This window comes from Equus przewalskii, chromosome 4 (genome assembly GCF_037783145.1).
Source record: "Equus przewalskii isolate Varuska chromosome 4, EquPr2, whole genome shotgun sequence".
In the NCBI taxonomy this organism is placed as follows: Eukaryota; Metazoa; Chordata; class Mammalia; order Perissodactyla; family Equidae; genus Equus; species Equus przewalskii.
Window position 1 is genome coordinate 18,394,349 of NC_091834.1, and position 25,246 is coordinate 18,419,594.

Consider the following 25,246-nt stretch of genomic DNA (forward strand, 5'->3'; position numbering starts at 1 on the left):
TTCTCCACATCCTTGCCAAAACCTTCTGCACAGCAAAGGAAACAATAGAATGAAAAGGCAATCTATGGAATGGGAGAAAATATTTACAAAGCATGTATCTGATAAGAGGTTAATATCCAAAATATATAAGGAACCCTATAAATCAGTAGCCAAAAAAAAAAAAAAAACCCAACAAACCTGATTAAAAAATGGTCAGAGGAACTGGATAGACATTTTTCCAAAGAAGACATATAAATAGCTGACAGATGTATGAAAAGATGCTCAATATCGCTAATCATCAGGAAAATGCGAATTAAAACCACAGTGGGATATTACCTTATACTTCTTAGAATGGCTATTATAAAAAAAAAAGATCACCTGAGTGTTTATTAAAATGGCAGATTCTTAGGCCCACCTTCCACAAATTTTGATTCCAAAGACTTAGATATTTACATTTTTTAAAGAAGCACACCAGTTTCCTTTGGTTTGGGTGGTCTGTGGTTACTATTATGAAAAACACTGTATTCGGGTCACTTCAAGCTCAAAGCTCATGTGAAAGATCACGAATTCGTTTAATGTGGAATGAATCTGGGGAATATAGCTGTTTTCTCTTTATAAAGTTTTGCTATCCCCCCTTTTTTTTAAGATGCCTTAACTCCCCCCATCCCCCATGAGATCTGAGATTGCATTGGAATTCTCAACTCCATGGTTTGACAGTACCACATTACTGAAAATTCTTTTTTCTCCCACAATTTAATACTCTGTATTTCATTCCTAATTGCTGCTTCTTGTGATGATGGAAAGCAATTTCAGCAGTGATTAATCTGAAGGGTCTGCAGCCTCTTGTTTGCTTTCGAAGGCACTCCTGTTTGTACAGCCCATCCTACGTGGGGAGGCCATAATACTCTGCCTCTTCAAAGAGCTGTTCCAGATTCGGTGTGTGTCTCCTGGGCTTAACCACGGTGTTAAACCCAGAGGACTATCTTTTCTTCTTTGTCCGCATTTCCTTGAGCCTCAAAAACTGCCTTCCCTGAGAGCAAGGTAGGGAGGAGACGTGACTGCTGCCAATTATACATGCCAAAAAAGGTTTGCTTTTCACGTTAGCTAAAATCAGCAGAGAGCTAACGGCAGGGTGCTTTGCAGAAAACAGTCTGCCAAAATAAAAATGAAGTTTAAATAGACTTGGGCAGGATAAATGCTTGTGGCAGGTGCCAGAAAGCAACAGCTTCCGTTAGGGGCTGTTGGAGGTCGGGGAAGTGTGTGAAGCCGTGATTCTTGCAGCCATGCAGGTCAGAGCTGCCAAAGAAAGCTCCTAAGGGGGGTGATGAATAGTTCTCATCCTCATTTCCTGAATTGGAATCTCATCTTCATGTGAAATATTTGACAAAGAATGTGCTTCATCCATCTTAAGTGTCATCATTGCCTCGAAGGCAATGGTGGAACAACTTGGATAATTCAGACAGGAGTAGCTCTGGGAAAACTTTATTAACATATCTATCTTCAGGAAGCTACAGACAAATGTGCCTTCGAGAGCTTCTTCCATCAGTCCTACACACTCACTTCCTTGCCAGACCTAAGGAGAGGAGAGTAGGGCATTCTGAACTGGCTATCTCAATTTCCTCTTCCTCCCAACCCCCAAATTTCATGTTCTTCTTCATAACTTTGCTTTGTCAGCTACTTTAACTTTCTTGTTTGCATTCTGATTGAACATCAGATTGAGCCAACCCTGATGGCCTAATTGTTAAGTTCAACGTGCCCTGCTTCGGCAGCCTGGGTTCTGTTCCTGGGTGCAGACCTACACCACTCACTGTCAGTGGCCATGCTCTGGTGGCAGCTCACATACAAAAAGAGGAAGATTGGTAGCGGATGTTAGCTCAGGGCAAATCTTCTTCAACCAAAAAAAAAAAAAAAATCAAGTTGAATTGGAGCCACTCTCAGTGGCCTGAAGACTTCTGTTGAGTGAGGCCCACTAGGCGTGATTGCCAAAGCTGAGTGGGAAGACACTAGAAGAAATGCATAGGTGATGTTAAGTTTTCTGAGTAGGGGAGAATGGGCCTAGGGGGGAAGGAAGCCTCCACACAGTGAGGTGAGTAATTGATAAGGATGCCAAATACAATATTTGGTCAATACCCATCCATTCACTCACTCATCAGACTTCATTGAGCATGTTCTCTGTACTGGAGAGTGTGCTTAAATCCAAGGACAGCAAAATGAATTGAGCTCCACCCTTGTGGTTGCAAGGACTTCACTGCATGTGAAGAAGACAGACACAGAAGATGATAGAACAGTGAGGGAGGTGAACACAGGCTGCGTTCCAAGAGAAGATTTGGTAATAAGGAGGGTTTTCTTCTGTTTAGCCATATTTATAGACCCTCACTGTGTGCCAGATGACACCTTAAGGACTCCTACTTGTATGTCATCACTAAATTCTCCTAAAGGAACTGTGTGACCCAGTCTTTAAACATAGGTCTGCCTGACAACAGAGCCCAAACACCCTCCCCACCACCCCCAGCTGAACATGTGCCTCCCAAATGGGATCAGAACAGAACCAGAGGACAGGGCCTCGGCTGAAATCATGATTGGGGTGTAGTGGAATGCATCCCTAACTCCATTTCCCTAACCCTCCATTAGAACAGCAGAGGGAGCTTGGGTTTGAAAACCCAAGTGTGGGGCTGTTTAGAGGCTTCGGGAGGACCTGTCTTTGGTGCATTTAAGAGAAAACCCAAACTCTGAGTTTAAGTGACCTGCCCAGGTAGTATAAGTAGTTAATGGCAAAGCTGGGGGCTGTACCCCTGCTTCCTTGAACATCAAGTCCTTGTCTTTTCAAGCCAGGTTTAATCAAAGGAGTTTCAGCAACCTTTAAATTATTCAAAAAATGTGACTAGGCAAAAGGCAGGACCTGTGCCAAAGTGAAATCCTAATTGGATGCTTTTAAGCTTTGCCTAGTCCAATCACAGTGTTTTCTAAAGATCTAAATCAATGATACATTACCCGTACAGCGACTGGAAACTTCCAGGGCATGACAGGTAAAGAATTACTCTTTTACTTAACTGTCTTTTTTTTTTTTTAAGAAAAATGATGTATAAAAAAAGCAATATCGTTGTTATAAGCAATGAACAGATAAAAGCACTGTGAATTTAGATTAAACATAGTTGTGAAATTATTGTCAGTAAAACAATTTAGATAAATAGAGGCTTGACTTAGCTTTTTAAAAGAATTAAGCATAATTAATATTGATTTTTGCTTCTTGAAAAAATATTTAACCAAGGTTACAGTAACCTAGCGTGGTTTTAAAATTTGTATGTGTTTGTATCACCATGTGTCATATTTGAGAAATAACTGTATTTTGGGTTTATCATGTTAGTAAGCATCCGTGTGCACAAGTACTGTCATTTCCTTTTGTTTTTCTTTCTGTTCTCTTTTCTGTTTTGTCTTTCTTTTCCTCTCTCCCTTTCCCCGTCCCTTTTTCTTCCTTTCTTGATAGGAGGATATTTGATTTTGTTGGTTTTCTTCTTAGGGAAACACAAATGCTATGAGTAAGGCAATTTAGTCATGATTTGTATAAATATCATGCAACTATTGTTTTTACCAAGACAGCCCGGCTAAGCTTCTTGTTTTATAAATGGAGTAATCACCTCTCCAGAATGTTCGGTGTATCATGGTGAGGCAGGCTGGAGTTCCCGAGTCCTGGTGCTGGACTGTGGTCGCCCCTGTGAGGCATTCACCACGTTAATGCCTTTCTGAAGGGGTCCACCTGTTTAATCAAACACACATTCCAAGGAACCGTTAGGGCGTCAGTAGGGTTTCCCACGGAGCCAATCTGCTTCTGTTTCACTGAGTTTATGAGAATAGATGAAATGATTATGCTTTTTCATGTCTATTAATGATTTTGAAATCCCAGATCATGACTGGGGTGCAATAGAAAATATCTCTAATACCCTTTCACTAACCAACTTACCCTATTTCTGTCTCAGAATCCATGTCTGCACACTATTCCCTCTCTTGCTGGAATGCCCTCCCCACACTGGTCACCCTCTCCACCTGTCAGAGAACACCTTTTTACTTTTTCAATTCCTAGCAGTGGCAGCCTCCTTGGAGAAGCTTCTGACCCACCATTGCATACATTATGCTGTGTTGGTCAGGTTTAGTTGTCATGTTTTATTTACATGGTTGACCCTGTTACAAGACTGAGAGCCTTGAGAACTTTATTCAAAGAGACAACCTAAGGACCTAGCATAGTACAATCAGCCCTCCGTATCCGTGGATTCTGCATCCACACATTCAACCAACCCGCGGATCCAAAGGCCTACGATGTTTGTGTCAATACTGAACATGCACAGACGTTTTTCTGACCATTATTCCCTAAACAATACAATATAACAATTTACACAGCATTTACATTGTGTTAGGTATTATAAGTAATCTAGAGATGGTGTAAAGTGTACGGGAGTGTGTGCATAGGTCATATGCAAATACTATGCCATTTTATATAAGGGACATGAGCATCCTCGGATCTTGGTATCTATGGGGGTCCTGGAACCAACTCCTGAAGATACAGAGAGAAGACTGTGTTTGTACATAGTAAATACTCACTGTATTTTCTTCCTCCAAATTTAGCTTATTTCACCACCTCTCCTGAACGGAGCTTATTGATAAATATGTGAAAAGTGTGAATTCCATTATTTTTAAGATCCACTTCGACTCTAAAATTCTGTAACTCAGGGAACAGAGAATGATACTGTTTCCATTTCATAAAATCATGTTTAATTTCCTGAATGAGTATTCTATCTTTATGAAATAGTTATTGATTACAAGATATTTATTCATTGCTGGAAAAACCCAGAAAATTATGGAGAAAATTAAAGTAACCATGTTCTTGCCATACAAATAAATATAAATCTTTAAGTAGGTTGAAAAACGCATGTAGTAGCTTAACTTTTTGAATTAAAAAAATTCACTTTGTCAAGTATTATGTAGAGTGAAGAGATTATGTGATAAAAGACACTTTTAGCTAAAAGTATATACACCAAAATATTAATTTTTCTAGTTTAATTTTAGCATTTTTTGTAAATTATATTTATTCTATATGTTATTTTGTAACACACTTTTTTCATCTGGTATATTATGAGTATTTTCCTATAGTTACATACTTAATGTTTTAATCCTCCTTCCTTTTTTTGGCTAACAAATACTGTTAATATTTTGGGTCATATTTCCTCTCCCACCCACTTTATTGAGCCATACTCTATGTTTGCGTATAGACATTTTTTTCAGAAAGTGATATAATTCTATCTTAAATTGCTTTATTTACTTACAACACATAATAAATATTCTCCACATCAATGAGTCTTTATCTGTACTCTAACCTGAAGTAGATTGCTTCAGTACAGTCTGCTGTATGGTTCTATTATAAATTGTTCAATTAATCCCCACGTGTCAGGCATAAATTGTTTCCAGGTTCTTGCTACTATTTTCTTTTTTTTTGATTTTTTGGCGAGGAAGATTGGTCCTGAGCTAACATCTGTTGTCAATCTTCCTCTTTTTTTTTCCTCTCCAAAGCACCAGGACATAGTTGTATATCCTAGTTGTAAGTCCTTCTACTTCTTCTATTTGCGATGCCGCCACAGCATGGCTTGGTGAATGGTGTGTAGGTCCACGCCCAGGATGCGAACCTGCAAAACCCAGTCCACTGAGGCAGAGCACCAACTTAATCACTACACCATGGGGCCAAACCCTACTATTTTCTATAAAATGTGACAAACTACTTATTTGATAAATTTGATAAATTTCTATTTATTTTTAATAATACAACTGTTGGTTTGGAATTAAACTGATCAAAGACGGTCTCTATCTGTTTCCTACAGAAAGACTGTATAGATCTATTCTCCCACCAGCACTACAGAAGAAGGTCCATTTCTTTAAACACTCAGTAATAGGAGATATTAACATAATTTTTAATCTTTACCGTATTGGAGAGCTGAAAATCTCATTGTTGCCTTGTTTTACAGTAATCACATATTGACTATTTTGCAGTTTTTTTATGAATTGCATATTCATGTATGCTGCTTGCCATTTTTCTTTGGAAAATTCATTTTTTAAAAGGTTGACTTGAAGGCATTACATTTGTAATGCTTTATTTTAAGAACTTCAAGAACATTGGGATGAAGTGGCAATGTGGAAATCATATTCTGGGGTGCATGCTGAGTCCTTGACATTTAAGGTTATTCCTCACTAGGTGTTAATTTTTGAACAACTGAAGGGACCTGACCAAAAATATTTGGACATTTTCCGTAAGCAATTTGATAGTCAGGGTAAATGGGAGTGCATAATTACGGATGTAACTAGAGTCCTTGAATATAATTGCACTCATAAGTCAAATAAGACAATTTATAGCAATTTGATCCAGCTTTTTAATTTTGTCTGTTAAATTATTGATGTGAATACTTTTATGAGTTTAGCCATGAATATTTGATTGGTGGTGGATTCCTGACCATAAACCATCTTAGCCCTTTGTTTTCCCCATTTATATCCAATTAATGTATACAGAAAGGTGGGGAAAATTTGTCTATCATCATATGAGAAATGCCTTTCCCCACAGACTCGTTGAGCCTGTCTGATGAACATTTACGATGACTGGAGGTCAACACTGTACCTGTTCCGATAGTTTAATGTGTGCTAATAGTAATCCTCATTAGCTAGAGTCTCTATTTTATAACTGAGGGAAATGACTTACAGAAAGGTTGGGCAATTTTCCAGAAGTCACACAGCGTGTTGGTGGCTGAGACTGGATTCAAATCCAGGTCTATGTGGATTAAAAGATTGAACTTTCCCCACTCCACAGTAACTCTTCTGATGGTCCTCTCTGCAAGGCCATTAGGCACAGAGATGGCCCTTCTCCAATTCTGCTCCCACTCCTGTATCACCAGGCAAGTTTAACAGGTAGAGTCCAACACCTAGACAGTCTGTCTTCTTTCCATTTTGTCTCACCTGGCTGCATAAATGAAAAGCTCCACGACATAAACAAGTATTTATAGCCATTGCCTATTGTGCACACATTTGAGAAGGTGTATGGTTTGGCAGGCAGCTAAGTGTGCGTAGCTGGATGTGAATATCAAAAGATGCTACTTAAAGGCTAATTTGTAGGGTGTGACTTCTGGTGAAAGATGACTACAGGCATGGTAGGAGCATAAGCCATCAGGCCTACCAGTGACCTTTTAGTTCCTCTTGAATCTAAACAGAGTGAGGCATTCTATGCTGCCAGAGAAAGAGCTCCTTAGCCAAAGGCTGGTTAAAGCAATTACCTCAATGATTATTTTGGAAATCCAGGGGGTGGGCAACTGGCATCTCGATTATTTTAGCTTGAGTTAGATAATTCACATAATTATCCTACCATATCTGCATACGTAATGCTATGAATTGGTGTTGTCCAACATTATAACCTCACATCACATCACATCAGGAAAGGGATATATTAATATTAATACTTATGTTTAAATTTATATGAGAGAGGATTAAATTTAATTCAATAATATACCTTTTCTAACACTAAAATCTCTCTCTATTCTGATTTAATAACTGCTGTATGAGAGTTATATATGAATCACCATTGGCTGTACATTAAATCTATGACTCTTTAACCCAGCTGAGCATCAGAATCTCCTAGGAAGTTATTTAAAAAAAATCCACATTTTTATCTCTGAGTCCATGAACATCTGATTCTGTCTAAGGTGTGATCTGGGAATCCACATTTTTAAAAAGTTCTGCAGGTGAATTTGGTTTGAAGCCTGGTTTATAAACCACTACTTTCACCATGCAATGCCCACCCCCTTAGAGCACTACGTGTTGTACAATAAACGATTACTTTAGTTCATAATACGCATCTCAACACGTGACTGGACATGGCAGTCTTCAGTTCTATAAAACCTGTAATCCGTACTCCTTCAAAGGGCTGGTAAGGGCTTCATGAATTGGTTTCTAACACCTTTAACCTCCGTCTCCTGCCGCTCGCCTCACACATTCTGCTCCCTCACGCAGTTATTCACAGAATGTGTCATGCTTGTGAATATCTCATATTCTGGTCTTTAAACAGCCAAATTTTCTTGATTGCCTGCAAACCCCTATTGGGTCTTGTGAGATAATAGAAAGTATATATCCGTCTCTGCCCCTGGTTCCTGACTCAGCGCTCCTAAATCTCCTGTAATTTCCTGAGTGGTGAGAGAACTGGGAGCATCTTTTGTTCTATTGAGGTGACTCTGGATGGGCTCCTGGATGGGAACTGGTCACCAGAAAGACCAAGCCATGACTAGAGGCTTGGGATTTTCAGCTCCACCCTTCATCTTCCAGGAAGGGGAGAGGGGCTGAACATAGAGTTAATAATCGGTCATGCCTATGTGAGGAAGCCTCCATAAAATCCTGGTAGTATGGGATTCAGAGAGCTTCCAGGTTGGTGAACACACAGAAGTGGTGGGAGAGTGGCACCTGGAGAGGGCATGGAAGCTCCGTGCCCCTTCCCACCTTCCTTGCCCTATGTGTCTCTTCCAGCTGGATGTTTATCTGTATCCTTTATCCTATCCTTTAGTAAGCTGGTAAAGGTGAGTAAATGTTTCCCTGAGTTCTGTGAGCCACTTTAGCAAATTAACCGAAACCAAGGCGAGAAGCGTAGGTGGCAACCTGAACTTATGACTGGCATCTGAAGTGTGTGTGTGAAGGGGCAATCTTGTGGGACTGAGGACTTAACCTGTGGAATCTGATACTATCTCCGGGTAGATAGTGTCAGAATTGAGTTGAATTGTAGGACACCCAGCTGGTGCCACGGAGAACTGCTCCGTGTGGGGAGAAGCCCCCCCACACAGTTAATGACAAGAAGTACCAGAAAGGAAGTGTTCTTTCTGAAGGTAAATGAGACACACAGGAGAGAAAGACAGAGTAGGGACGAACTGGGTTTTCCCCCACACAAGACGGGGACTGAACTGGGTTTTCCTAATACAGGTCTAAAGGATTCTGCCTAAATGTTCCCGTTGCTGTGACTGTTTTCTAACTTTTCCCCTAGCCATCCCAAGACTTCCTCCTTGGTACCAAAGCTTTAAGCTCTGTCCATATCAATTATTACGCTTAATTACATGTGTTGGGCTATTTCTTTACCTTTTTATCTCAGTCCCTACGCTGTGCCCTTTTTGAGGATGGAAACTGAATAACCCAGCACCTGCTACACACTGGGGATTCAGGGAATATCTGACAAATGGAGGAGTTATTTCAGAAATGCTTTTTTTATCCCCAGCTATGCCTCTACAGCTCTGTTCTCAATGCTGTTACGAATAGTTTATCTTTCAAAATGGTACAGTTTCTTTAAAAATGTTTTCTTTCGGGACTTTAAACTTATTTGCTGTTCTTTTATTAACTGTATTTCAATTTGATATTTGTAAGTATTACAGTCAAACTTAGCACATCTGTCTTTTATAAGGCCACTTTTTTTGTAAAGTATTTTATATTGGATTTTCTGGAATACTTTAGAAGGAATCACTGCGGAAAACCCTGAGCATGACCGACTGCTCCAGCCTTGTCCTTCCTTTAGATGAGGATTAGGGCTGCAGCCGGGGATCTGCCTCTTTTTGCTCGTGACTTCTCACCCTCACACTGGACATAAAAGGTGCCCTCCCAGCGGTTAAGCCTGAACTGGGGCAGGCTTGTGGAGATTTTTGTGGAGTCCCTGGATGATCACTCTCAGAGGGAGTCTGGCAAGATGTCCAAGAGATTGGTGATGCAGGACTCAGGCTGTGCTTTCCAATTTCACCTTCAATCTCTGCCCATTGGGGGCCGGTTTCAGATTTGCTGTGTAAGGAAGGGAGGATAGAGTTGCTGAAGCCTCAGAGACTAAGGGGTCTGAGTGAGAGCCAGAGACATGTCCATCAGGCTCCTCTTCATCTGGGGAGCCCTGGACGTGACAGGGGGATGTAGGGTGCAGGGGCTCAGGGAAGATGGAACTGAGCAGGGACACGTGGCACAGTGCCTCCGGAATCCTGACCCGATGTAACCTGGGGCTTCCTCAGGAGGGACCTGGGGGTAAGAACAGAGAAGAATGCTGGGAGAGGGAGGAGGCAGAGGGAGGACTGCCCTGGCCAGAACGTCTAATGGGGCCCCCGCCCCTCCCCCCAACCTCCATCAGTGCACTTGGGACATCAGAATGTCTTGCTGTTCTTTTTGTCTTAAAATTCACGATAATGTAGCAGGCTTTATTTTAACCAATAAAAATAAACACAAGCCCTCTTCTCTTTGTCCTTTCACATCTGTCTGTCTCCCTTCAGAAGCAAGAGTAGAGTGGGGATCCACAGTGGAACTCTGATCCTGCCTTTTAATGTCATAAGACACCCTGTTGTATATAGCATTGGGGGTGTTCTTATTTGGTGTGGAAAGTCGGGACCAGTGGTGTTCCTGGGCTAAAAGCTGCCATAGGGTGGTCTATAAGTCCCTGAAGGGCTGTGCAGAACCAGGACAGTATTGGGGAAGCCCCCGGTTGCCCCCAAGTGGACTCAGTTCTGCTCTATCTTCCTGTCCCTGCAGATGCCGCTCCTGCCAGGCCCCCGTCCACTCAGGGCTGCCAGCTGCTTCTCGTCCAGGTGGCTGCCCTCCTGGTGAAGCGGCTTCGCCACACGCGCCGGGCCTGGAAAGGCACCCTCTCCCACCTGCTGCTGCCTGTCCTCTTTGTGGCCTTGGCCATGGGCATGTTCATGGTGAGGCCTGTGGCCATTGACTACCCTCCGCTCAAACTAACACCTGGACATTATGAAAGGGCTGAAACTTACTTTTTCAGGTAAGAACCTTTCTTTCCATTTACTTCAAAACTACATCAGCACAGATTATGAATAGCAATAATGTTGCTTTTTTAAGAATTTCAAATAAACATTTCAAATATGCATTATGTGGGAGGTCTGCATATACAAGGGTCATTCTGAGAAGCTCTTGCTCCTGTCAGGCTGGTCTTGTGGTAGATGCTTTGGGCTGATGAGGCAGGCCTGGCCTCCAGCCTCTGGGTCCCTGGACACCTGCATCCCCCAACCCACTCCCACCCCTGGACTGCCGAGTCTCCTTGGTGAAAGGGACAGAGTGCTACCGGCTGATGTGCAAAGGGCCCGGCCCACTTGCCATGAGCAGGGACTGGGAGGGCTAGATATGTTCCAGAATTTTTAGGATTTTAGAAAGTATATAGATTGTATATTTCACAAAACCCTGCATGGTTGCTTCTGGCACAACAGCCCATAATCACGCACCTCTCTCTGTGGAGGAATGTCTGGCTTTTCACTCCAAATGGAGTTGAGCCAATACACATCTCCAGGCCACATTAGGTCCAGGAGTGCTACCAATAAATTCAGATTAGTCTGAGTTTTGCCACCACATGAATTTGCACAGGAAGTTCTCAGAGCTTCTGGAATTTCATTTCACTGACATGGGAGTGGAGACCTGAAAGAGGGACCCTGACCCCTCCGATCCTTTCCCTCAGTGGGCTGGCTCCCGTCCAGATTTAGTTTAGCTTGTGTCACTGACCACCTGCTGCACACTGGGCCTTGCCATGGCTGGGCTAGCTGGCACCATTGCACTGAACGGGCACAGTTCTCTTCCTAGGAGGCAACGCTTAGTCACACCTGGGGGCGTGGATTGGGACTCAGTGATGCCTGGTTGACGACTGCACAGGCGTGTTGACCAGGCTCTTCATGGTGTGGGCAACCAGGAGCACCGTGTTAGTTCTGGTTTTGTCAATTATATATCTTTATTAAATTAATGAACTTAATTAACTAGACTCTGAGTGCTTGCTAATATTTGTGTCACTTTTATAATGATGTGTAATTTTGAATTAGATTTAAACAAATATTGGTACAAAAGGAAAAGTCGATAATAAACTCTGCCATTTGTTTTCCAATATTTTTCCTCTTCTGCATGTCTCTATGTTCCATGGGTCTGGATTTAACTAAACAAGAGGACCGTGGGACAGCCCGGTTTGTTCAAGTGCATACATATCCTGAGTATTCCTTCTTCAAGTGGCTCCTGTCCTCTCTGGACATACTGTTCATTAACCCACTCTCATCCTTCTCTTATGAAGTGTTGAAAACGAACCTACCAAAGTGTGAGGATGTCCACTGATGCTTCTGTTCTGGCCAAATGTTCAGATTTCTGTCACACTCCTCAAGTATGAAAGAGCTGTAATTATTTTGAGGATTCTCCATTATAAACTAGCTTGCTTGAAGAAAGTAATAGAAAATACAGGGTGGCCAAAATAATAATTTAAAAAAATTACATATAATCCTACCAGCGTTATCTACCATGTAATCTTCCCCATGTTATGTATAATACTTTTAAATACACTCATTTCTATTTTTTATGGCAATGAAATCACACTATAATGCTCTTCCTTATTTGCTTTTCCACTCAATAACACATTCATATATCTATTTTTATAAATAAGTGCAACTACATCAGTCATTTTCATGGCTGTGCAGTAGCAGTAGTATATTGCATGGAGGTGCCATAATTTATTTAAACAATCTCTATTTTGGGGCATATATAGGCTTATTTATTCATTTTTAATTTAATTTTTCCTATTACAGGCAATGCTGTACGAATATCTTTGTTGGGATTTATGCCACTGTCCAGTTTTTTTCATTATCATACTTTCCATCAGAAGTTTTTGTGGCAAAAAGCACCAGTGTTTTCAAGATAGATATTGCCAAATTATCCTTATAAATGTGCGTCAATTTACAGTTCCATAAAGTCATTGGTTCTTTTCTTCAACAGGCATTTATTATGCACCTACTATATGCCAGATACTGTTGTTGGAGATAGTTGCACATATATGAATAGAACAGGCTAAAATCTCTGCATTCCTGGGAGGGGGGAAAGCTCATTTCTCCAAATCCTCACTATGACTTCTGATATCCAGGCCTGGCATTTCACTGCTTTATTAGGCGGCTCTTTGATTACTTTTGAGATTGAATGTTCTTGGTTACTTTTTGGTTACTTTAAATTTCACTTTATATATTGAGTATATTACACATCACATATATTATAGACATATGTCCACACAGTCACTTGCTTCTGACGGACCTCTCCTCTGCCTCATCTTCATCTCTTTACTCTTTTCTTCTGAAACAGGTGAGAATTTCTCTACATGATGTTAATTTCACTGTTATCATTTTCAGTTGATTCAAAGCAACCATTCCTTTTCTCCACTGCATTATTAATTTGGTAATTATATTTTTTATCTGAAGATACTTTTTCCTGCTCTTCGAGTATTCATTTTTCATAGAAGTAATGCATTTCAAAATTATTTTGAGTCTGAGGATCAGAGCTATTTTAGTATTTTCTTCCATCTCTTAGAGTAAATCTTTTAAAGGAAGATATTTGTTTGTTCTCATTTCTCACAATGTTACCTAAAGTATGAAATCGAGGAACCCACATCCCTGGTGCTGTATTTTCTCATCCTTACAGTGGAGTCCCATCTGTCATGGGATCTGGTGAGCATTCCATCAGAGACGGCACATGCCCTTCTTCTAATCTTTAATTTCAGACTAAATAGAAAAGAACAAGTTTACATTTTCTTTATTTTTATTTTAGTAGAGTAGTAGTTTAGTTAGTTATGAGGAAAAAGGTAAGTTGCTGCCAGAGATCATCCATATTGATGGAAATTTTTCTTACTTTTCTAATTATCTTTCATGTTTGTTATGATCGACAAAAATTAGCAGAGGAGGAGGATGACTCTCCCCTTTTTTGACTGGCCCAGCTGTTCTCCTGGGAACTCACCATTGAAATTCATGGCTTTTCTTTTGTATACTAGATTCTCCATTAGGTTCACCACATGTCCCGGTTTGCCCAGAAGACAACTTTTATCATGTTGGCGTGTGTGTTGAACGTGTCCCTTTTACTCTCAAAGTTGTCCTAGGATGGGTGATAAATTGTGTGGCAATTTCAACTGTACTGAAGCCAAGCATCACAGACTGAATTGTAGCATAAGAATGATTCTCAACATAGCACAGCTCCTCACTGCTCATGTTCCTCCCGACTCCCTCCACACATACAACACACACACACACACACACACACACACACACGACCCCTGTGTCACCCGGCTCCCATCCTTGCTGCTTCAGATGCGGGCAAATCCCCATTTCATGACATTGTGAGCAATCCCCATGGGGTGATATATTGTATTTGCATTATAGTTCCTTACTTTCTCCTTAGAGTAACCCCCTTTAAATAGGTGTATAATTTAGACCTGCACATAGCTTTCAAAATTCATTAGGTGCATTAGCTCTGTGTTGACCTGGACAGTACATACAAATCTTATCTTATTGACAATTCTCAATACAGTCTCATGTTCCTAAAATCTTAGACTTGAGAAAATGCAATTATGTACCTACATTAAATGCATTTATTTCTCACAGAATACAAATTTCCATAAAAACACAAACCAAAAGAAATGCATTGAAGAGATTCTCTTCTTGCTGCATAGTTTTATGATTGATGTGAGCAGACAGCACCCATGTAGCTCACAGAGGATTTTGTGCTCTGTGGGCCCAGAAAACCTGGAGCTTTGATGACTCAGTCTGTAGCCCAGTGGACTCCAACTCAAATGCCTTGGAGGCCAGGCGAGTGCCGGGCATGCCACACCCAGGGCCAAAACGCTGCGGGAAGATGCTTGCTTGTGACCAAACCTCCCTACCCATTTAAAACATCGTGTTTTATACAACTGTGAGGGAAAAAAGCCAAATGGAGCATGTTTAGGCTGGTTTTTATTCTGGCCAGGTAGTTCATGACCCTTGCTTCTGACTCAGTTTTATTCTGAATCAACTTGCTAGCTGATTGCTTTTTCAGAGGGCTCTAGAAATTCTCCCTTCCCACTGAGAACTGCAAAACAAAGAGGTGGCAGGACCTCTGAGCATGTTTAGGGTTGAGCCGGCCAGCACAGAGCAGGCCACAGGGAAGCCAGAGACAGAAATCCAGCTATGAGCTAAGCAGCCTCAACACAGACGCATCTTCCTTCTCTACATAACGTCTGTAGGTGGTAAAATCTGCTAGAAGTCCTTCAGTAGCGCCTTGTTGCCTATAGGATGATGTCTGCATGTCTAAGTCCAGCTTACTAGGTCTTCCAGGTGCCCCTGCAGCCTCGACTGCCCCCATGTGCCTTGTGCTCTGTGCTTCAGAAGGACAGAATGATACATGGTGTAGCTGCATCTCTCCATGTTTAAGGAAATGCAGAAATTACCTTTTCTCCTCACTCCCCTGATGTTCCCAGAGAAATAAGAACACTCTCAAACCTGGCTCAGATGCCCCCTCCTCCAGGGGTCCTCAGCTGCATCCCTCTCCTCTGTGTGTCTGCCATGTCATGTGGATCTCACTGTGGTTTAACTTGCTGCTGGAGATTCCTGCCTTCCTTTCTACAGGATGACTTCCTTGAGGGTAAGGGTCAAGTCTTAGTCATCCCTGTAGCTTTAGTTCTTGCCACAGTGTATAGAAATGGTTACTTGTTAAATTGAATTCAACAACTGAAATAAAATGTAGCAGGAAAAGTCTTCCAGAAATTTACTTGGACAGGTCACTACTTCAAAGCAGCAAACAAAATGTGGACCATGGAAAGATAGCTGTGTACATGTTATTGAAAATGTCTAGAGGGGATTCCACACCCATCTTCTGAGATGAACACTTAGTTCTTACAAGAGAGGATGCTCTCAATGTGCTACTAAGTTCAACCCATTGGGAAAATCCATGGGGTCCTACCTGAACGTGGACATCACCCTGACCTGTTGCTTGCTGAGGTTTTCTCTCACTACCAAGTTCTCTCTGCTTTTCTCCACTCAGTCCCAACCAAAAAAGACCTAGGAGGAATAAGTGGGCCTATTTCCTTGCAGAAATTAAGTACAACTCAATGAAAGTTCAGTGTTGTTACTTATTCTTAGTCTACCCTGCAGTGGACCGAATACATCATCTGTGTTTCTGAATGGAGTGGAGAAGACACATCACAATCACCAACAGGCTCTTGAAAACGTTTCATGGGCAGAATAATCTACAAAGTGCCTATGGCTGCTCAGACCTCATGTTCTGGCTTCTCCTTCCTTATTTACTCTGTTCACCCTCACACTGGGCTTTCTCCAGGCCATGGACCACCCAAACTCTGCCGACTTTTGCATATCCAGTTTTCAACCCCAAGGACATTCTTTGTCCCACTCATTGGTATGGCTATTTCCCTCTCAGTTCAACATACACATGATCTCTTTATAAAGTCTTATCCAAGAGGACACCCTGACTCCCTATTCTTGCATAGCATCCCCTTCATGTCCTTCATTGCACCGCCATCATTCTGAGAGTAGTTCCAGCCATATTGGAGCTTACAATCCAGTGGGAGAAAACAGATGACAAACGAAACAGCTGAGACTGCTTGTCTTAACTATATGTACACTGCGCCTGGACAATGCTCAGCACCAAGCAGGCATTCCTTAAATATTTGCTCATGAATGAATTCATATTCTTCACTTGCTCCTTGACCTTGAATTTAAGATACATTTTACCGCCCCCCTACCCTGGGGGTGAACTGTCCTTGAGCCCCACCCAGCTGAATTCAGTGCTTTGTGAACTACTGATCATTAGGGAACTTTGTGCTATCTCTTAATGTGATAAGATTAAAAAAAAAAAAAAAAGACAGAATCACTGATGATGAAGTCCTCCTCCTGAAGACACTGAGCTCATGGAGGTTAGGTGAATTACTCTGTTGGCACAGTCTAATAAGAGCAGGACTGAAAGTACACCTCAGGTAGATTTCCACCTCTGATTCTCATTCCACAAATGTATACAAAGACACAAATCCTATCCTCAGAAAGTTTACAGTTGAGTAGAGAGAATAACCCTACACACAGATGGGACAAGGAAGTCTTATGGACACTGTGATAGGTGTAGGTACAAGATGCAGATTGTCCCTAAACTGGGTGGGAGGATACATCTGGGAGTGTTGAAGAAGGCTTTTTAAAGACTATGGCACCAGAATTGAATCCTTAATGATAACTGGATGTTTTCCAGGCGAGTAGGAGAGAATGTTTCTCCAGACAGAAGAAGAAGTGTGAGTCAATGTGAAAAGTAATGAAATGACCCAGCAAAAGACTTTGTTTTCTGATAGGTGCTGTAAGGCATTCCCTGTAGGAAAGACTTTATCCTGCAAACAGAATGGGAGACATTAGGAGGTTTTAAAATGTAGGGATTGATAAAATTAGGTTTACTTTTACAATGGCATTTCTTAAATGGTTGTTTCACAGAGCACTGTTCCTTTGGATATGAATTCCCTGTGCCACAGAAAAAAAAAAAAAAAGATTCCCTGTTCCTTCTGGGATTAATTGAGCTACTAAACAAAGATGAATTGCTTACTTTTCTGTAACTTCTCAGAGCTTTTCATACATTGAATTGACCACACAGAGTGCACTTTCGTCTGTTTGATGACTTGGATTTAATTATATAGTAAGCATATGTTGTCCCCCATTATGCCTCTGGTCTAAATACACTCCAATTCTTTGTCTGTTGTTAAATTTGCAAAAGAATATCAGGCTTTTGAGAATGACCTTTTCACTTAAAATTGCATCAGGTTGATTTTTCCATAATGTTGCATGTGACTGTTTAGCATTTGTTTTGAATATTGTACAATATTCCACTCTGTAAACATACCACAATTTATTAATCTTCTCTCTTAATGATGGACATTAGGAGTTACTTCTGTTATTGAACCCCAAGGGATGGTGACCCACAAATGGATCCTTTTGCTGGGAGCCTCTAGCACCAATAGAACAAGACCTAGTTTGGAATAGCAGATCAGAAACATTATTCATTGATCAATGAATGAAGGAGGCAGAGCTTGGGCTCTAAAACGCCTTCTCCTTGAAGGGAAGGTGAACAGAGTTCTTATGAGATATGAAGGGGGAGGGGTCTCTGAGACATGGCTTGAGCTGGGGCATTTGAGCAAGCGCAGATCTTCCCTTCTTGCGCATGCATCTTTTGCACACATTTCCTTTTGCGCATGGCATCCCATTGCCAACTTGAACCTTTCTGGTTTGGACAGGTCTACGGTTTGGCCATCTGGCAATATTCTGCCTTGGTTCCTATAAGCAAGCACAACTTGAGAACAAAGCATTAGACATGGAAAACATTTTTAGGGATTTCTCTGGGTGACACTTCCTTTTTCTTTTGTAATTGGGAACAGTGCTTCATGAACATTCTAGAAATTTTCATAAATGTGTCTTGCTGTAGATAAATAAGAGCTTCTCATGGATGTATTCAGAGGAGTGTAATTGCTGATCAGTTGCATAGGGTATGTTAATAGTCTACTTTAGGAGATAATGCCAAACTTTTCCAAAGTGATTACAACAGTTTTCTCTTGGCTGGCCCTAAGTGAGAGATTCTGCAAATGTGCATCCTCTTCAATGCTTATACATATTTTTAGAATTTTTAATTTTTGCTGATGAAGTGGTTGTTTATCAAAAACCAAAACCGTGTATCTCATCATGGTCTTAATTTGCATCTTCTTGACCACTAATGATGATAAATGTCTTTTCACATGTTTATTGATCTTTCGTTTTTCTTCTTTTGTGAAATATCCTTTTGGTTTCTGTCCATTTTTTTAATATATGAATGTTTTTGCTTCTTCTTTATAGGTTCCATATTATACATAGTTTCTTTCTATGTTCATATTAATTCTTTTTTATTTTTGTGTATTTTTAATATCTTCTACCAGTGTATAATTGTCTTTTTACTTTCCTAAAAGACTTTTAAGATAGTCAAACACAGGGTACCTATAAGATATGAAAAAATAGATAAAGCTTTATTTTTATTTTATTGAATATTAATTAAATTTTATTTTATTGAAATATCCTAGGTATCATTATATACATTTTCTTGTTTCCAGACTTTATAGATACACTACATATTAGTTATTTTTATTTAAGTCCTTTTTTTGTCTTGTTAAGGAAATATTTTCCTTGGCCAAGATCAAAAGGGTATTCACTTTTTTAAAAATATATTTTCTACTCTTAAAGTTTTTCTTTTTCATATTTAAATCATCTGTAGTTGATTTTTCTAATTTCATGTCTGTTATTTAAATTCATTTTTTTCCCATATGGTCACTAAATTTTACAGTTTTATTTATTGAACAATTCCTTCTTTTCTACGCAATATTCCCTTCCATGTGTAGGGAGGAAAAGTAATTTTTCCTCTACCCTTCTAGGTTTTTGGCTGAGACCCTCCTGTAAGAAAAGACAGGTTACCGGGAGAAAAACAAATAGAAGTTTAATAACATGTATACCTCCTGCATACATGGGAGATACCCAGGAAAACTGAGTAACTTTCTGAAATGGCCCAAGCCATCACCTTAAATATCATCTCGTGCTAGAGAGAAAAGATGTTGGGAGTGGGTGGAGGGAGCCAGTTAAATGGAAGGTTATCTGCCAAAGCCCTGTAATCATGGGTAAGGTCATTATGCACATTTGAATGCCTTCTCCATTGATGAGTCTCTTGTGATTTAGTCTTCCTTCTCTTCCTGATACAGAGAGGGAGACCCCCGTACAAGTGGAGGTTTTCTTTATCAGTATAAATTTTCCTTATAAAAGGGGACCTTCTACTCTGTTTTCAGAGCTTCTCTTGCGTTTGCCTTTTCTTAAAAATAGCCAGCTCAAGATAATCCTTATGCCAAAGAGGGATATTTTGGGATGGCATGTTCTACTCCCCTTCACATGCGATATTCCCTTTTAGTCTAAGAATCCTTATTTGATGCTGATGTTACATATTCCCATATAAAGCTTTGTATAGATATACATATATATGTATATATGTGTGTGTATGTATATATGTATGCTTGTTGCCTAACCAAATATGACTGTAACTATATACATCAAATAGTTAAATTGGGGCATACATAATAAGTGCTTACATGGCTGTGCCCTCATGTAGCAAGTTCTTTTGCCTAACACATATTTCCTCTCTTCCTGTGTCCTCCTGTATCATCTATCTCACAATTTCTATTCTGGTTAATTTGCATGTCATGAGTCCTTCTGTTGAGCGTCTTCCTAGCAGGTGTGGAGTGACAGCCACTGTGATCCTGCCTATCAGCAGATTTGGTTCCTTCTGCCCTGCTCTGTGCATGGTATCCTGGTTCGCAATTGGCCTCTCTGGGTGCTGTCCTTTTCACAGAGTTGTTGGTATATGGTGGTCCACCTGCAGTCTTGCAGCCTCCAGGCAAGATGTCTGATCCATATCAGTCCATATGGTTCCCTTTCTCCTTAGGTAACTTTTTCTTTCTGGAATCTTGTGAGATTTCTTCTTTGTCCTTGGAGTGGAGGATGTTTTCTTTCCATCTTTTCCTCATCAGACCTGCAGATTTGGTCTTTTTTTCGGTCTAGGATAATTTTCTTCTATTATTGGTCTAATTGTTTCCTCACATCAATGCATCCTTTACCTACTCTGAGAACTCCTGTTACATCCCTTATTAGGGTCTCCTGGATCCATCTTTCAGTTCTTTATCTTTTCCTTATGGTTATCTTTTCTTTTACTTTTTTTTCTTTCTGTTTGTGATAATTCTTCTATGTCACTATTTGTATCTAAACAGCGACTGTCCTCTAACTCAGTTCATAGACTTAATGTTCTCATTAAGGAAACTGTATTTATTGGTTTCAGAAAGTTCTGTGTAGGCATGTGACTCTCGATTCCTATTGTAACTGAATGCAGTGGGTTCACCCGTTGGTGCGTGCAGAGCCAATAAGTACACCAGGGGAATAGGAAAGTGAAACAAAGTTTATTCCTTGCAGCAAGTCAGGAGACTATTGTGATTATTCCCAAACCCATGTCTCCCCAAACAAGGATTTGAGGGGTCCTTTTATTGTTAAATCAAGGTACAGTTCATTAATATTCAGTGAAACAAAAAGCAGGAAATTGGGGTTTATTGTCTAACAGCCATGTTCTTTTGGTTTGTTTGCTTGTTTGTTTTTTGTTTTTATATAAGCACAATGCCTTTATTATGCCTAGTAAAAATTATTATGCCTAGTCATACACAAATTTCCCCAATTATTTCAAAAATGTATTTTATAGTTGATTTATTCAAATCAAGGTTCAAAAAAGGTCAGATCATTGCCATTTAGTGCGTCTCATAGTCAGTGGTGTCTGGGGAATGGAGATAAACTAATTTTATTAACTGCTAATTATCCACTTATTCTTTCACAGGCACTATGCTAGTCTTTTTTATTTATTTATTTATTTTATTAATGTTATGATAGATTACAACCTTGTGAGATTTCAGTTGTACATTTTTATTAGTCATGTTGTGGGTACACCACTTCCCCCTTTGTGCCCTCCCCCGACCCCCCTTTTTCCCTGGTAACCACCGATCAGATCTCCTTATCAATATACTAACTTCCACCTATGAGTGGAGTCATATAGAGTTCGTCTTTCTCTGACTGGCTTATTTCGCTTAACATAATACCCTCGAGGTCCATCCACGTTGCTGCGAATGGGCCAATTTTGTCTTTTTTTATGGCTGAGTAGTATTCCATTGTGTATATATACCATATCTTCTTTATCCAATCATCAGTTTCTGGGCATGTAGGTTGGTTCCATGTCTTGGCTATTGTAAATAATGCTGCGATGAACATAGGGGTGCAAGGGACTCTTGGGATTTCTAATTTCAGGTTCTTAGGATAGATACCTAGTAATGGGATGGCTGGGTCATAGGGTATTTCAATTTTTAACTTTTTGAGAAATCTCCATACTGTTTTCCATAGTGGCTGTACCAGTTTGCATTTCCACCAACAGTGTATGAGGGTTCCTTTTTCTCCACAACCTCTCCAACATTTGTTGCTCTTGGTTTTGGATGTTTTTGCCAATCTAACGGGTGTAAGGTGATATCTTAGTGTAGTTTTGATTTGCATTTCCCTGATGATTAGTGATGATGAACATCTTTTCATGTGTCTATTGGCCATATTTATATCTTCTTTTGAGAAATGTCTGTTCATGTCCTCTGCCCATTTTTTGATCGAGTTGTTTGTTTTCTCGTTGTTAAGCCGTGTGAGTTCTTTGTATATTATGGAGATTAACCCTTTGTCGGATAAGTGGCTTGTAAATATTTTTTCCCAATTAGTGAGCTGTTTTTTTGTTTCAATCCTGTCTTCCCTTGCCTTGAAGAAGCTCTTTAGTCTGATGAAGTCCCATTTGTTTATTCTTTCTATTGTTTCCCTCAACTGAGGAGTTATAGTGTCCGAAAAGATTCTTTTGAAACTGATGTCAAAGAGTGTACTGCCTATATTCTCTTGTAGAAGACTTATTGTTTCAGGCCTAATCTTTAGGTCTTTGATCAATTTTGAGTTTATTTTGGTGTGTGGTGAAAAAGAATGGTCAATTTTCAATCTTTTGCATGTGGCTGTCCAGTTTTCCCAGCACCATTTGCTGAAGAGACTTTCTTTTCTCCATTGTAGGCCCTCTGCTCCTTTGTCGAAGATTAGCTGTCCATAGATGTGTGGTTTTATCTCTGGGCTTTCAATTCTGTTCCATTGATCTGTGGACCTGTTTTTGTATCAGTACCATGCTGTTTTGATCACTGTAGCTATGTAGTATGTTTTGAAATCGGGGATTGTGATTCTGCCGGCTTTGTTTTTCTTGCTCAGGATTGCTTTAGCAATTCGCGGTCTTTTGTTGCCCCATATGAATTTTAGGATTCTTTGTTCAATTTCTGTAAAGAATGTTCTTGGGATTCTGATTGGGATAGCATTGAATCTGTAGATTGCTTTAGGTAGTATGGACATTTTAACTATGTTTATTCTTCCAATCCATGTGCATGGAATGTCTTTCCATCTCTTTATGTCGTTGTCAATTTATTTCAAGAAAGTCTTGTAGTTTTCATTGTATAGATCCTTCACTTCCTTGGTTAAGTTTATCCCAAGGTATTTTATTCTTTTCGTTGCGATTGTGAATGGGATTGAGTTCTTGAGTTCTTTTTCTGTTAGTTCATTGTTAGTGTATAGAAATGCTACTGATTTATGTATGTTGATTTTATACCCTGCTACTTTGCTGTAGTTGTTGATTATTTCTAATAGTTTTTCTATGGATTCTTTGGGATTTTCTATATATAAGATCATGTCGTCTGCAAACAGCGAGACTTTTACTTCTTCATTAACTATTTGGATTCCTTTTATTTCTTTTTCCTGCCGAATTGCTCTGGACAACACCTCCAGTACTATGTTGAATAGGAGTGGTGAAAGTGGGCACCCTTGTCTTGTTCCTGTCCTCAGAGGGATGGCTTTCAGTTTTTGTCCATTGAGTATGATGTTGGCTGTGGGTTTGTCATATATGGCCTTTATTATGTTGAGGTACTTTCCTTCTATACCCATTTTATTGAGGGTTTTTATCATAAGTGGGTGTTGGATCTTGTCGAATGCTTTCTCTGCATCTATTGAGATGATCATGTGGTTTTTGTTTTTCATTTTGTTGATGTAGTGTATCACGTTGATTGACTTGCGGATGTTGAACCATCCCTGTGTCCCTGGTATAAATCCCACTTGGTCATGGTGTATAATCTTTTTGATGTATTGCTGTATTCTGTTTGCCAGAATTTTGTTGAGGATTTTTGCATCTATGTTCATCAGTGATATCAGCCTGTAGTTCTCCTTCTTTGTGTTGTCCTTGTCAGGTTTGGGGATCAGAGTGATGTTGGCTTCATAGAATGTGTTAGGGAGTGCTCCATCTTCCTCAATTTTCTGGAGTAGTTTGAGAAGAATAGGCATTAAGTCTTCTTTGAATGTTTGGTAGAATTCTCCAGAGAAGCCGTCTGGTCCTGGACTCTTATTTTTGGGGAGGTTTTTGATTACCGTTTCTATTTCCTTGCTTGTGATTGGCCTATTCAGATTCTCCATTTCTTCCTGATTCAGTTTGGGGAGGTTGTAGGAGTCTAGGAAGTTGTCCATTTCTTCTAGGTTGTTCAATTTGTTGGCATATAGTTTTTCACAGCATTCTCTTATGATCCCTTGTATTTCATTGGTATCTGTTGTGATTTCTCCTCTCTCATTCCTAATTTTATTTATTTGAGATTTCTCTCTTCTTTTCTTGGTGAGTCTGGGTAAAGGTTTGTCGATTTTGTTAATTTTTTCGAAGAACCAACTCTTTGTTTCATTGATCCTTTCTATTGTCTTTTTTGTTTCAATATCGTTTATTTCTGCTCTTATTTTTATTATTTCCCTCCTTCTACTGACTCTGGGCTTTGTTTGTTCTTCTTTTTCTAGTTCTGTTAGGTGTCGTTTGAGGTTGCTTATGTGAGCTTTTTCTTGTTTAGTGAGGTGAGCCTGTATTGCGATGAATTTCCCTCTTAGGACTGCTTTTGCTGCAACCCAAATGATTTGGTATGTCGTGTTCTCATTTTCATTTGTCTCCAGATAATATTTGATTTCTTCTTTAATTTCTTCAATGATCCATCATTTGTTCAGAAGCGTGTTGTTTAGTCTCCACATTTTTGCACCTTTCTCTGCTTTTTTCTTGTAGTTGATTTCTAGTTTCATAGCATTATGATCAGAAAAGATGCTTGATATTATTTCAACTCTCTTGTATTTATTAATGCTTGCTTTGTTTCCCAAAATATGGTCAATCCTTGAGAATGTTCCATGTGCACTTGAGAAGAATGTGTAACCTGCTGTTTTTGGATGAAGTGTTCTATATATATCTATTAAGTCCATCTGGTCTAATTTTTCATTTAATTCTATTATTTCCTTGTTGATTTTCTGTCTGGATATTCTGTCCATTGGTGTTAATGGTGTGTTGAGTTCCCCTACTATTATTGTATTGTTGTTGATGTCTTCTTTTAGTTCTGTTAAGAGTTGCTTTACAAATTTTGGTGCTCCTGTGTTGGGTGCATATATATTTATAAGTGATATGTCTTCTTGGTGGAGAGTCCCTTTTATCATTATATACTGTCCCTCTTTGTCTTTCTTTATCTGTTTTGCTTTGAAGTCTACCTTGTCTGATGTTAGCATAGCGACACCTCCTTTCTTTTGTTCATTATTAGCTTGGAGTATTGTTTTCCATCCCTTCGCTCTGAGTCTGTGTTTGTCTTTGTGGCTGACGTGTGTTTCCTGGAGGCAGCATATTGTTGGGTCTTGTTCTTTGATCCATCCTGCCACTCTGTGTCTTTTGATTGGGGAGTTCAATCCATTTACATTTAGGGTGATTATTGAGATGTAGGGGCCTACCACTGCCATTTTATGTCTTGTTTTCCGGT

General features: G+C 39.9%; 1 protein-coding gene across 1 annotated transcript in view; it reads left to right on the forward strand.

Moving 5' to 3' along the window:
- The window catches only part of ABCA13 (ATP binding cassette subfamily A member 13), a 415,069-nt gene that overhangs the window by 235,466 nt on the left and 154,357 nt on the right, over nt 1–25,246 (forward strand). The window contains exon 43 of the mRNA XM_070615568.1: nt 10,537–10,786. Within this exon, the coding sequence (XP_070471669.1) occupies nt 10,537–10,786 (250 nt within the window). The remainder of the gene's footprint in view (nt 1–10,536; nt 10,787–25,246) is intronic.